The sequence below is a fragment of the Delphinapterus leucas genome, chromosome 1, assembly GCF_059928025.1.
Source record: "Delphinapterus leucas isolate spDelLeu-1000000601 "Yukka" chromosome 1, BTC_Dleu_Yukka2, whole genome shotgun sequence".
Taxonomy (NCBI): domain Eukaryota; kingdom Metazoa; phylum Chordata; class Mammalia; order Artiodactyla; family Monodontidae; genus Delphinapterus; species Delphinapterus leucas.
The window spans coordinates 90,253,981-90,268,919 of record NC_143129.1 but is presented as its reverse complement, the minus strand read 5'-3'; the positions used below and the strand labels follow the sequence as shown (position 1 = coordinate 90,268,919).

Here is a 14,939-nt window from a genome sequence, read left to right as displayed (position 1 = left end):
GAGTCAATCAATGGCACATAAAACAGCTGTCATTATCTCTCAGCCAACATTTACTGAGCACTTGCCATGTTCTAGGTGCTAAGCTAGACTGGGAGTATAGAGATACCCAGTCCCTCCCTGGGGGATCAAGAGTACTCTCACGGCACATGGGCCCCCGCGAAAGCTGTCCCCCATCCAAAGGCACCTGAGAAGGAGGCCAGAACATCAGCCACCCTCTCTGGGGAGTTAGCACTGCCTCCCAGCTCCCTGGTTGGAGGGTACTGGCCTTGACCAGCTACCACCTGCAGGAATAAGGGATGAGAGCACAGGATCCTCAAGTCCTTAGCAACCTACTCCAGCCCCCAAGTCCCTGCATGGAGACAGCGGAGTCTTTCCCCAATATAGGAACTGAGGTTAGTCCACCAGAGACTGCCAGGGACCAGAAAAACTGATTCCTATTTAACTTCTAGACGGAAGGTCTGCAATTATGGTGTGCATGCATCCTGGGAGCACAAGAGAAAAAAAAAAAGATTGCTTAATATTTATTTATTATCTTAAAAATAAGAAAGCAAAATTGTAATATACAGGTTGACAGTAATAGGAATGATACCATTTTATTGTTGGATTTAGTCGAGTTATTGAACATTACTATGTCCAAGGTACAGAGCGCTTTTTATGTATTCACTCATTTAATACTCTCCAGTGAAATAGGTAAAGATTATTATCCTCACTTTGCAGATGAGGAAACTGAGGCACAGAGGGTTAAATAGATTGCCCAGGGTCACACAGCTGGTAAGTGTTTGGACTGAGATAAAACCCAGACAGTTCAGCTCTACAATACCACCCTCTGTATGTGTGTATAGAACGTGGGAACAAAAAACACATATTGGAGGTATTAAATCAAAATAGCTTTTGCTGTTATGAGTTCATGATCTAAATGATTTGAAGACTGCTTTTTAGGCCTGGATCCCCTTGGGGTTCACCAGGAACGCTACCACGGATATGGGCGTCCTTATTCTAAGCATCTGGCCATCTCTGGGCCCTCCACATCTGTTCTCTGTTCCGGGTGCAGTCTCTGCAATATGGGTCACCTTAAAACAAAAGGTATTTCTAGGGTTTTGCTTTCCTTTGATCATACATCTTGCTTGCTCTGGTAATAATTAGAATTTTAATGAGAAAGCGGGAGAATGGGGGAAATCCAGAGAGCGGAGAGTGCATTTAAATGTTCAGCCTGACAAAAAAACTGAATTCATAAATGAAAAGAGAGGTGGAGGAATCAATTTTTCCTCCGTGTGGTTGCTATTTTGAATGCGTCTCCACGTGACCCCCGCCCTGGCTGTCATTCCCTCAGAGATGTGATTAGGGAAGGCAGAGGTATGGATTATTGGGAATTGGCACCCAGCGCTCAATACTGGTTACGTAAGACCAGGAGGCCATTCCTCTGGAATGGAGAATCTTCTTCTGGGATATCTCACAGGCAGGCAATGCAAGGAGAATTAGGTCCTGATGCTGAGTGGGTTCACCCACACAGGGGAACAAGGTGGTGAGCAAGGCTGGTAAGACCAGAATTAGGCCAGGATGGGTATGATTGTATAGGATTTAGCCCCTTTAAAATCACTACATGTGGCCTTGAACTCAGCCAGCCCGTGTAGCCTGGCTGAAGGTACATAATGGCCCAAGGGCTGTCCAAAGGCCCAGATGACCTAAGATATGTGCCTTCCTACCCTAGGCCTGCTGGGACCAACCCACCAGGATGTGTTGCCCTCTAGTAAATCACAGGTGCACAGCAGCCTTCAAAGCCTTCTTCCCACTCATGTCTTGTTTGAACCTCAACCTTATGAGGCAGATAGAATTTTGACGGGCAATTCAGCCACCTTTTGAGTCCTGACCCAGTGCTCTTTGTATTTATTTGTATTCTTCCTCTCTGTCTTTTTCCTTCTTTATTTCCCCTTCAGGCTGGAGAGAAAGAAGCACTGCTCTAAAGTCAGACTGGGCTCATTCAATGTCCATCTCTACTGGTTTTAATCTCTCCCAGCCTCGGTTTCCTCATCTGTAAAATGGGTACAGTAATAGTATCTACCTCATAGGGTCATTGTGAGATTTAAACGAGATCAAGTGCATCAAAATTGCTAAGGACAGTACCTAGAATGTAGGAAGCCATATAGTAAATATTTGCTATTTTTATTAGAATTATCTAGCTCTGCCCAATATGATTTTGGACATCTCCTAGTTCTGAAATTTGTTTAGTGGGCAGAACACGTGCAAACCATGAACACTAATAAACAGAGATAGCTTTAACTTTATCATTACAAACTAGGAACCGCCTTACTAGTAGAAATAATATAACGATTTCATATATAGCTAGGTGTCTCTGTATCTCAAGGCATAATACATAATATATCAAAGATCTCACATCTCCAAGTTTTTCTGTCAACACTCATTTGCTTGCTACTTATTCAGTTGTTTTGTCATTACTGTCACCAGCCAGCTGGTGAACAGGAGCAAGCTCCAAAGCAATGAGAAGAAATTCATGGAAGAAAAATGTTCAACCGAGAACATGCTATGCTTTTGCAAAGTTTTCTTGGAAACTGGAGGAAAGAAGTCCGTTACCCAGTATTAGGTGCAAAGCATCTTCATGGAGGTATCAGAGGAGACCAGTATTCCATGGGTCCCTGGTTTGGGAAACCCTATTGGCCAGTCACCCAGCAGCCTCTGGGAGAGCAAATAGCTGTGGAATTCGGCTTCAGAAACACACCCAGTGACCTGGCGCTGTGCAGGGCACGTGGCTTCTAGCCTGGGCTGGGGAAGTGGGCATCACTGGGTGCTCAGACACCAGGCAGACATCTCAGCTGAGCACCAGTGCCAGAATGACCACAGAGCACACCCGCCCACATTTCTAATTGCGTGACCTTGAGCAAGTTACTTAACTTCTCCAAACATTGGTCTCCTCTTTTATTTAATGGGGATTCTAATTATCACTACTTCACAGAATCATTGTGAATATTAAATAAACTAAGGCTTTGAGCACAGTGCCCAATGCATGGTGAATGCTCCCCAAAGTAAGCTGCTATTACTTCTTCCTGTTTTGTTTTGTTTGTGTTTGTCTGTTGTTTGTTTGTCTGGTGGAGGATAATAGTTTACTGGGTACAGGAGGGACCCAAAGCTTGGCCATCTGAGGCAGGGAAGGGGACCCAGGACCAGAGGGCAAAGCACCTGAGAGACCTCAGGCTCCTTCTTTCCTGGGAAGTTAAGGTCCCCTGAATGCCATCAAGGGAGGACCTGCTTGTCACCTTAAGTGAGATTGTCTGACAGGGGTGATGGCTCATGGCCTCCCTCTCTTTCTGGAAAATGGTAAGCTATTAATTAGCAACCCAGGGCTTTCTTATCACCCCAGTGACACTTCTTTCTCCAGAGACAGAGCCCTGGTGCCCCAGTGCCCCCTCCTCTTCTCTCCACCCACAGTGTTAGGATTTATCAGCAGTCCTCATCGCTTGCTATTGTTTCCATTTTTCTAATGGGTCTCCATGTCAGGAAGATCCATTTTGTAATAGTAACAGACATTCTCGCTAACAGATTGTAATTGAAAAGATAAACTGGGGAGAGGAAGTGAAAAGAAAGGACCATTTTCCCTGCTCCCCTCAAAGCTGGAGAAGGCTAGCTTCAGGGTCTGGGGCTGCTGATGGACCCTCGGAAACGGGCAACGCCAGGCTCTGCAGAGCAGGAGCTGCCTTGGCCAAGGAGCTGCCATTCAGACACAGATGGAGAGATAGACCAGCACAACCCAGAGACCAATCAGCAAGAAACTCAGAGGCCCTAAAGCCTGGAAGGAGCAGCGGGTAGTCTGGGAAGGGAAAAGACTCTGGGCAGAAACATTACTACTAATACTAGTAATAGTATTTGTTATTTATTTCTACATGGTAAGCACTGTGGCCCTCAGTGATCTCATTTAACCTTCACATCCTCCCTAAGAAATTCAGTTAAGTTAAATTAACTAAGTTTAGAGATGTTAACAAAATAACTTGTTCAAGTGTACCTCAGTTAAGTGGAAGAGCTGGTATTTGAACCTGGACTTTCTGATGCCAAAGCCCAGGTTCTTGAGCCGGGCCCTTGAGGGGTCTGAAGGCTGAGCTGAAGAACTACAGAGGAGAAGCCTGGGCAGAGAAGCTAGAGAGGTATTTCTTCACTATAATCAGGAGAGGGTGGGTTGCATAATCTACTTTTTGGCCTGACCCTCTGAACCTGGGCAGAGCCCCGGGGACTGGGCTTATGACCAGCCTCCCCATCCTCCATTTCTCTCTCCTTCCCTGGAAGATGCAGACACTACAGCCACCAGGCAAATAACCAATGGCCCCTGGAAAAGTCCCATTCAGAGATGTACCTGAGAAATACCTGAGCGTGTGTGTATGTGTTGGGGCAACAGGGGCTATTCTGTTCTGAGGCTCACAGACGTTCTCCATTAATAATAAGCTCTGCTGTGGCTTGTAAATTTATTAGGAGAACGTAGTATAATTAAAATTTAGGGTTTGGGGGAGGGGGAGCAGAAAGCCTTTGCTTCCTCTCTGAGATCCAGGCCGAACTACCGATGGGGATAATTAGCAGAGTCCAGACAGAGAAGGAATTAATGCTCTTGGAAAAGCTGTGATGAGGAAGACAATGCTGGGTTAATTACGGCCGCACCAAGCTTTATGACCGGGAGCCTGTTTCCACCATCATTAGGGGATTCAGGGATAAATCAGAGACTAATGTGGAGTGTTAGAGCATAGGCGTTAATTTAGCAATTATTAGTATTTTGGCAGATGGTATAACTGTGCCTTTCTGCCTGATTGGTCAGGGCATGTAGCCCCTCTGAATGGGGCAATCAAGCCTGGGGTGATGGGGGGAGAGGCAGACAGAAAGCTTCATTCTTTTCCCTCTACTCCCCTCTCCCTGTTTATACCTGCAACTAGTGAGAAGAGAGGTCTGCCTGGGTCCTAGTGGAGCGAGAAAAACAGTTCAGCGCCCCGCACAGAGAGAAGGGAGGGATGAGGTAGTGTCAGACACCTGGAGCATTCAGGGCTGGATGCCCTGCTCACTTCTACTTTCAGCCCCTCTGCCTTCAGTTCAAGTGTGGCTGAGTCCTTCCATTTTTAGAGGCTTCTTTTCCTAAGCTGGACCAGCAGGGGTGCCACTTAGCTGGGTCAGGTCTTTCTCTTAGCCTGCTGCACCCCGCTCCAGACAGCCCTACAGAGACCAAGGAAACCTGGCCTGATCCACATGCCTCAGTCTTACTCCTCCTTATTTTCAGTCATACATCCCCAACTCTGTGGACAGGGAGGACAGAGTAACATTAGGACAGTTAGAAGAGAACACAGCTTTTATACAGAGCTTGGAGGGATGCAGCATTCTGGATCTACCATCCCCACTCTTGAAGTTTCCACACAGAGAGAAGAGAACTTCTAGACCTGTAAATCCAAGGGCTCTACAACCCCTAGATACTGGACCCTGGTTCTAGAATTGTAAAGCCCGAGACACACCATAGTGTCCGAATAGCATCACCATGGGTTCTAAAGGATTGTGCATTGCACCTTTCCCCAAAGAAGGCGAAATCTGCAGAATTCCTTCCTTCCATCAAGGAGTGAGGGAGTGACTCACTCAGTTATAGAAACAGGACTTTTGTATTTTGATGAAATGCTGTGCATTTAATTTGGCATCACAAGCAGGAAAAATACCTGTGCTGCAAAAGGCTAACTTTAAAGCCAGGTGGCTGAATCACAGAACATCTCCATAGTCATTAGAAAAGTGAACAAACATCACATACATCTCATGGCCATAGGTAAGCCGGAGAATAACCATTCCTGCCTACCAGTCTGGGAGGGGCAGGGCAGCTCAGGCTCTCTCAACAGATTCCTGCATTTTCTGGAACAACTCTTTACTTCTGCTCACTACCTTGAGAACCATACAACGCAGAACCCATGCTACCCACACTTAACTCTCTTCAACTTGGCTCATGGAAAAAGTTTATTCACCTCCATAAGGCAAATGACATAAAGAAAGGTGACGAACTGCCTGCCAATTTCCCCTGGGGTGGGGTTGTGGGGGTGGATATTAAGAAGGAGAGCAGACCCTTTACCTTTAGAGTTTTTTTTTTTTATAAAAAGAAGATGGGACTTGCTTTCAGCTTGGACAGTTTGTGTAGAGATGTTTCCCAGTCAGGGTCTGATTGAGATTTCCTGTGCAGTTCCTAGCACAGACCTTGGCATATAGGAGTGTCCCAGTAAATGATAGCAGAGTCTGAATCTCTGTTGTTGAATCTCAGGGTGTTACTAGAAATCCCATGAGCTAGAGACTTAGAGAAGGAGTGAAGGCAGGGGAAAACATACAATGGTAAAGGGAACTGGGCATGCTCTTGTCACTTGCATTTTTCACAAAACTGCAAATGAAAAGATGCAGCGTTTCTCTGACTGGAGAATCTGGACCCAGACAGTGGCTCTGGGATGCAGGGAGTAGGCTGGGAGATGTGATACCTGTGGGCCCTGGTCCCGAATACCACAGCATCTCCCCAGACGCCATGCTCCCCTAAACCCCCAAGATCCCAAAGCCACACTCAACCATTTTCTTTCTTCTGCTATGATCAAGGGTGTCCTTCGGCCTGCCCCATCCCCTTCAGCCCTCCCCCGCCCCAGCTTGGCCCCAGGGCTTACTCAGACTTGTGATTCAGCAGCCAAAGTTAAAGTTCCCCAAGGCTGACAACTCAACCTCGCTTTCTGAAGCAGCCTGCAGGAAAGGCATACTGATTCATCTGGGCCTGCTGGCTCTCACCCCTCAGCCTTCTCTCACCCGCAGCCTGGCCATCCAGGTACCTGTCATTCCAGACTATGGGGTGTTCCTCTGGAACACCAGTGCCTCCCTGTATCAGGATGTGCTACACACATATGCCAGCCGCCCCCCCCCCACTCTTAGCATTTCTGCGCTAAACAGACAGGAGAAACAGCCTCCATACCCGACGGAACTCGACAGGTGTGTTCTCACCTTGAATTAGCCCCTTTAGGATCGGAGGGGTCAGAACCAGCATTAAGGGCCCCACTGGAGATGGATCACTGGAGGAAAGAATGGAAGGAGCTGGGGAGGCAGGAAGGAAGAGACACCGTGACTTGGGGAAAATTGTGTGTCTGTTGGATATAGGGAGCTGGGTGGTGTAGATGGTGAGGGCACGGAGAACCGAAGTCTGATAATACTTGCTGGGCCTAATTTGCTCAGAGATTCTTCAAGAAGAATCAACCTCTTCAACCTCCATCACTGTACCACCCTCTAAAAGTTCTTCTGCATGTCTAACCTCAGTCCCTTCTGCTGCAGTAATCGACCCATTGATTAAACATTGCCAGGGCCGGGGAGAGAGAGAGAGAGGGAGCAGCGCCCCCCTACAACCCACACAGGGCCGAGGTGGGCTCCACGCGCCCCGAGGCTGGACACAGCTCCACCTCACGCACACAAGCCTCCCCTGGCCCACCACCCTCTTCTCTCTCCCCCATCCCCCAGCGGCACTGTTCCTAACCTAGAACCTATCTGTATCTCCGACCTCTAACCTCAAGTGAAAACAGGGCCCTGGAACCTGCGGCCTCTGGGGAGCTTACCCCACCTGTACCTCCTCCAAAAACCGCGGCTTCCGGTCCCAGGAGAAGCGTGTGGAGACGAAATTCCCGCCTCTCGAGGCCCCCTCCTCGCTTTCCCGCGCGGGTGGTGCGCAGCCGCGGAGCGACCCCAGCGTACCTCTAGGCCCAGTGCCACTGGGGTCAGCGTCGGGGTACAAGGAGGGGTGCAGTCTGCGGAGCCAAAGGAACCCCCGGCGCCTTGGTCCCTGCAGGATCTCCCCACCCCCACTCCGCATTCTCTCGAGGCTTCGCACTGCTCCCAGCCTCTCCCCGCGCAGAGGGAACGCGACCCGGTACTCCCTTCCGCCCAGGACCCTCCAGACGTCGGGATCCGGACAAAGAAGCCCGGCTGTAGCGGGCGAGCGCGGCCGCGCGGAGCCGGTGAGACAGGTAAATACCCGCCACCGGCCGGCCGCCAAGCTGCCCACCCACCCGCGGCTCCGGCCGCCAGGGCGCGACACGCCATTCCCGCTGTCGCGACTCCCGGGAGACGCCGCAGCTGTGCGCCGGGCCCGGGCCCCGCGGGGCTCGGGCTCCAGACTCACCGGCTCCGGCGAGCTCGACCGGCGCGGGCTCCCGCCTGGGCTCGCCGACCGCCTGGGACTGCGTCCGGCGCCGGGTCCGCACCGTTCGGGCAGGAGGCGCCCGCTTGGCAAAGTCGGCAAGAGGCACCGGCTCAGTCGCGCACCGGCCCCGAGTCCGAGTGAGTCAGAGAGAGACCGAGGGAGCAAGTTATAGGGGCGGGGGGTAGGGGATAGGGTGCTGAGACACCCTCCCCCACCCCGCCCCCCGCCCCCCAGCGGAGACGCAGAAAGCCACTCGCAGCCGGAGACACCCGGACACAAAGACCTCGTGCCAGCCGCAGATCCAAGTTTCTCCCTGAGAGACCCAGGGGGCTCGGGCCGCGTTCCCCGAGAGAACAGATAAGCTAACGGACAGACCGACAGACGCACCCAGGGACGTCGACACCCCCGAAGAGACGAGTTACTTCCTCAGCCGGGATGTCCCTGGTCTCCTGCTCGCTCTATAGACCCCTCCACTGGCAGATCGCCCGCAGAGCGAGCAGAGAGACAGGAGGGAAACTGAGGCCCCTTGGGGCGCCGCGTCCCGGGAGCCCGGCTTTCCGCGGGGGCCCCGCAGAGTCACACAGGAGGGGGCAGTGGGATTCTCTCCCTCCCGGGTCCCCTTCACGTCTCTCTGCTTGCCCTGCAGGCGATGGGCCAGGGCACTGGCCGAGGCTGGATCCGAATCCAGAATCCTGCGCCGGAGTTCTCCATCTAGGTTCCGGGGTTCCCGGGGTTGGGGCTTTGGGGAGCGGGGACAGCCAGGGCGAGAATCCGGGAAGGGAGGGGGCCTCGGCTTTTCTGTTACCTGCGTCGGCAGCGCTCGGACTCCGCTCTGGGGGCTCTAGCTCGAAGCTCCGACAAGTCTCCACGTCCAGCCCGAGAGGAGGCGGCCGAGCCCGGCACAGCGAGGCCAGGACCGCGAGCGCCGCCTGGCACCGAGGCTCCCCGGTCTCCCACACCCCGCTCATGCCCTGGATACCCCAGCCCTCCAAGCAGCCGCCCGAAACCGCGCCACGGCCGGACTGGGGCGGGGCAAGGCGTCCCCAAGAAGACCCTCCCCGCAGCGGCCCCCTCGGGCTCCGTTCGGCTTTTAATCACTTCCCGCAGGGTCTCCGCCCCTCACGTGGCATCCCGCAGCAGCTGGCAAGTCTGGCGCCTCACGGCCGCCCCCTCTACATTCAGCGACCAGTCTGAGTCCGGGCGGTTCAAGGCGGGGGAGCCAGGTTGTTCTGCATCCTGGAGGGTGCAACACTCGGGAAAGAGCCTGGGATCTGGCTCCGCATTCACGGCCTGGTGTGACCTTGGGCCTCTCTGAGCCTCAATTTTTCCTCTCTCTATAAGGGGTATAATAATTACGAGTGTTTCACGGGTTGCCTGGGGATATAAAGATAGTGCTTGTGAAAACACTTGGTAAATTGCCACATGCCACACAAGTGGAAATGAAATAGACAAACCTATTACAGAAAGAAGGATGACCCCGCAGGGGGTGGGAAGACCTTGGCCAAGGTTCCTGATGGGAGAAATTAGTCAGACTTGGCCCAAGTAGCATCTTCGAAGACAGAAAACCCTAAGACTGCGGGGCGATGCGAACTGCAAAAAGACTTTCTGAGCCCCGCAATCCTGAGGTCCGCGGTACCCGCACGTTGCTATGGCGACGGGAGGCAGCGGCCGTCTCTCTCCATGGCAACGGGAAGGGAAAGTTTCTGGCGAATCGGAATGGGGGGTGTTTCAAGAGGGCTCTCAGTTCCCGCCAGACCCATCTCTCCGCATCCGTGCAACACCACTGATGTTACGCTTGCTATTAAGCGTAACAAGGTCCAGGAAGACCGAAAACTAAACGGGAGGATTGAGGCTAGATAGGGCAGAACAATTCCCTCCAGGAATCGTGGCGTGAGGTCCAGGAGCAGATTGACTGAGGGGCTCCTAGGCGCCTCACTCAGCCTGGATGTCTGTGGAGAGCCACCGGGTCGCGGCCCTGAGGGGCCCTGTCACAAAAGTCTTGCGTCATCAGCTGGTCGGCGGGTGGGCCTCTTCCTCTGTGCGGTTCACCTGAAACCCCAGGCTCAGGTCCCTTTGCCTTCCCGGAGCTGGGAAGGAAACTTTAGCTGGAGCCTCTGGAAGCCACGGGGCTGGTGTGTACCTGGGTGGCGGATGGAGGAGGAGGGTCTTTCCTCCTAATTAACACGCTAATTGGAAGTGGCTCGGGAGGTGACTCACGTTCCGGAGGCAGGAGATTCAGAGCCCCAGCTCCTGGCGGCGTCCATCGTGCTCCATCTGCACCAGCCGCGCTAGCCGACACTTGACTGCCCTGGGCATGCCCTGGGTACAGAGGGTCAAGCCAAGGCCTAAGAGGACCGTGGCCTAACTGGGCGGTTTTTCCTCTCCCCCATGCGCTTCCTAGCTCTGTCCATGGTGCTGAAGGCCCAGTTGGTGCGACCGTCGCGTGGGCACCCCGTTAGGGAGGGGGGGTGGGGCGGGCAATTGCGGTGGGTTCGAAGCTTCCACCCTGACTTCAGGAGCTTGCGACAGGGGAGGGCTAGGAACTCAGGCAGGAGGGACTGAGCAGGCATGATCCCAGCCACACAATGCAATCCAGGCTGCCTTCCTGTGGGAGGTGCTCAGCTGCTGTTCCAAGAACAGGTGAGGCTGTGGAGTCCCCATTCTTCTCCCAGTGCTCTTAGAACTCACCTGAGGGGCCCAGAGGCCCCATCACTTTTCCCTCCACCACCCTATGCAGAGCTCAGTAGCTGGGAGAGACTGGAGCTCAGAGGCCCCTTGTCACACGCTCATTAGCAGTTTCCGAGGGGGTTGGTTTGTGTTTATGTAAAACAACAAATGGAGAAGAACCGCTCTCTGCCCATGTTTATGGCAACTCTCACTCCGCGGCGATTTCTCCCTCCGCCTCTCAAATTCCCGGGGAAATTTGCAGAACAAAGCGCCTTGTGTTGCCTTTGCAGAAAATGAAAAAACACAGGTCTGTTCCAAGGGCCCAGGCCCCTGATGCAGGGAAATCAATATTTTGCTTTACAACGAGTGGGGGAATTTGCATCTAAACTGAAGGCAAAGGAGCCTGTTCGGAGCAGAGCAGGTGGTAGGAACCGAGAATTAACAGATAATTTCTCATTGTTCCAGGATTCTGCCTCCACACTCAGCAGGCGGTTCTGCAGCGTCTCTGGTGCCCCGGCAGCAGTTCCGGACTTGGCATTTCTCATCCTAACGGGGAGAAAAAGGTTCTGCTCTGATTGGGCTGCGGAAAGGGGCTGGGGCTCCCCAGTCAATAACCATTGAATCTGGATTGTGCAAGTGACTGTGTGCGTGTGAATGAGAGAGCGAAACAAGAGAGACAGAGACCGAGATAGAGATAAAAGACAGAGACACCTGGAGAGGCAGAGAATGAGAGAGACATGCAAAGAGACAAATAGAGGAGATAGATTCAGAGAGCAGAGAGAGAGACAGAACTGGCATGCATGTAAAGGGATGTATAAAGGGACACTCATTCAGAAAGAGAGAGAAAAGAGAAAGGTGGTTTTTCTTACATTAAGAACAAAGCTTTGCCTTAGTGGTCATTTTCCTGCCCTCTCCCCCACAGTTAATTGCTGATACTTGTGGTCACATAACCAGACACAAAGCAGAAAAAATATCCTCATGTAAAGATGGGACCCTTTCCTCTCTAGAACCCCTTTCCCTTACAAGCCCACTCCCAAAACACATCTATGCTTCTTCCCATGTGAAGAGACCAAATTCAGACTCCCAGGGTCCGTCCTACTCAGACCTGGGGAGGGAAGGAGAGGGAAGAAGTGAAATTGTTGCCCCTCAATGCTACTTCTCACAGGAAGACCATTCTGAGTTTTATTTAGGGGTGGGGAAGAGAAGGAGGGGCGGAGACAGCCAGCATGGCATAGGCAAACAAAGGCACAGGGGGCTGGGTTCCACGACTGGTGCACCAAACCAGCCGCGGGGCAGTCACCTCCCCTGCCAGGGCCTAGGTTTCCTTATTGGCAAGACAATGAAGTGGGATAAGGAGCTCTTTGAGTCTCCGTCCAGCAACCACACTCTAGGATTTTACAGGAGGGGAAAGGAGGAAGCTGAGCAGGGAAAAGGAAGGAGGGAGCGAGGAGCAGGTTTTTCTGGCTCTCAAGAAAAGAGTGTGTCACAGATGTTCAGACCCACTTTGGGCTTCTCCTGCCTCATTACTCTCATCTCCTGTACAGTCATGGCTGGAGCATCCTGAGCCTGGAGCCCCCGAGGCCAGACGGCTCAGAAGCAGGAGAGGGGGTTGGGGGTGAGGCGAGAGGAAGAACGAGAAGAGGCCTGAGGCAAAAACCAGCGGCCTCCCACTCCTTTGCCATCAGTCCTCTGATCAGAAATAGCCAAAGTACACTTCCCCTTCGTCCCCCACCCCAAGTCTCTTAGGCAGTGGCCTGACTGCCCTTGGAAGCTTCCCAACCTGTTCTGAGCAGCAGTGTCCTGTTGAGTTATGCTACAAATAAAATAAATTAAAACAAAATAATAATTTCAAAAAAGAAATTAAACCTCAGTAGGAAATTGCTAATGCTGTAGGCGGGAAGAATGAGCTCTTTTGACATGAGCCGATGTGTCATATTGTCTTTCCATCTCAATGCAATTTCTAAATAGGGAACCCTTTCCCCATTCCCTCCTCCCCTCCAAACCCCCAGCAGAGATGTGAAGGAATCAGTCTGATATTCATAGGTGGATTGTCTGACGCTCAGGGAGAGATACAGAGAAATAGACACAAGCAGACCCACTGCTTTGCCGAGCAGATTGGCGCCAAGGGGGCTGTGAGCCAACCTCGAGGACCACTGATCGCCTCTCTTCACCTCTCCCATTTCCTGCTTACTGAGGCATCTGGCCACTTTCTGCGAAGGTTTTTAACTTAAAGAAAACAGACTGAACCTGTTCTACTGCTGGTGGAGAATTCAGTTGATGTCCTGAATTGGGGAGTGGGAGTAACTTTATCCCATTATTTGGAACACACTCTTCTATGGAATCCCCATGGGGTTTCTGCCAAAACAGCTTTATCGGTGTTTCCAGCAGATGTCACCCTGTGCCCCCAACCTCACACCAACATAGCAACTCTAGCCAAAGCTGGGTGACTTCTGCAAACCATGCCCTTCCAAGCCATTATAAGAGTTTTCAGGAATTCCTCCTTGCCTGAAAGATGCAGAAGACATTGCAGAGCCCTGAGTCGATGCCCAGGTGTTTTTGAGAGTCCAGTCTTGCTTTTATTCTAGGAAAGGTCCTTGACAATTCAAACCTCCTGAGCCGAGGGTATATTTGCCCCTGTCTCATTTCTTCCCCATTTCAGAGGCCCCATTTCTGTTGTGCTTTCTGCTCAAGCATACAGAGTTCCAGATCAGACTTGGGAAGACTGGACAGAGTTTGCTGCTTCCAGCCTGGCTTTGTGGGCTAACGTAGGCTGGGGACCAGAAAAGCAGATACAGGTTCAAGGTCAGAAGGCAACATCCTCCCTAAAACAGTTTTAGACATGGACCTAACAATGTTGAGTCCAGGGCTTCCTCTGCATTACTTGAGAAGTGAGAATGATATTGGAGGGGAAGGGCTGGGAAGGAAGCCAATTGTACTCTTCTTCACACTGACCTTGGATAGAAGAAAGAGCATCGGTTTTGGAGTCAGACAGACCTGTGTTCAAATCCTGGCTCTGTCACTTAGTAGCTGTATCACTTGAGGCACTTAGCTTTCTGAACCTCAACTTTTCATCTGTAAATTGGGACATATAAGGCCTGCTTTATGGTGTACAAGGATTAAATACCTGGAGTTAAATGCTTACTATATTATGGCTGATTCATGGCAGGTGTTCAAACAAATGACAGTTCCTATCCCTTTCTTCCTTCTCTCAGATCATAGAGGGAAAGCCAGCAGGAACATTGTCTAAAGGTTAACCATACCCTGAAGATTGCCAAAAGCAAATCTGCCTCATTTAATTTTATAACAACCCTAAGAGGCAGAATGGGTGGGTGCTAGTAGTCCGTTTGGTAAATGAGGAAGTTAAGTGACTGGTCCATGGTCACACAAGCTAGGATGTAGCAGATAACTGGAATCTAGGCCTTCTGATCCCTGGTGAGTGTCTCTTCCTTCTACTGGGGAGGATGGTGAGGGTATGAATAACTTTTTTCTTTTACAAAAAAAGGTTATAATATTTTCAAATTGACTTCATAATAAATACAAAGTATTTGGAAAGAAATTACAGAGTACTGAAAGATTCACTCCTGTGTCTCTTTGCAAAGGTCTTGGCCCTCTGACCTTAGCCATCCAATTACCCTTTGGACCCCGTTGCTGGTCTAGAGAAAAGACAGTGTCATTGATGAAACACAGGGCTGGGACCAGACAGCTTCATGGCTCAGGACATGCTTGGCTGCTTCACTCAACAGAGATAGGACTCCTCAGAGGACAGCTTAGGGAGTCTCTGCTACAGCTGGGTTGTGTCCTGTGGTCATAGCACAGCTTCCAGGAAAGGTCCAAGCCAAGATTCTTGTACGACCAGGACCCCAAGGACTGGAATTATCCCCAAGGAGCCTGGAGAGACTTTGTAATCTCAGGACTCTGGCTGTTCCACTAATGAAAAGAAACCGGATAAAACGCCAAAACTGGGCTTCCCTGGTGGCGCAGTGGTTGGGAGTCCGCCTGCCGATGCAGGGGACGCGGGTTCGTGCCGCGGTCCAGGAGGGTCCTGCATGCTGCGGAGCGGCTGGGCCCGTGGGCCGTGGCCACTGAGCCTGCGCGTCCA

At 51.6% G+C, this 14,939-nt stretch overlaps 1 protein-coding gene across 3 annotated transcripts in view; it reads right to left on the bottom strand.

The window, feature by feature from the left end:
* The window catches only part of SYT6 (synaptotagmin 6), a 58,492-nt gene extending 49,207 nt beyond the window's left edge, over positions 1–9,285 (bottom strand). For 2 of the 3 annotated variants that reach the window (XM_089917536.1, XM_089917540.1), the window contains exon 1: positions 8,979–9,270. In XM_089917536.1, coding sequence (XP_089773662.1) covers positions 8,979–9,141 — 163 coding nt within the window. In that variant the 5' untranslated portion in view covers positions 9,142–9,270. Of the gene's footprint in view, positions 1–8,978 lie in introns of all 3 variants that reach the window. The other variant, XM_030759930.2, reaches the window with a different exon arrangement.
* Between the last annotated feature and the right edge of the window lie 5,654 nt (positions 9,286–14,939).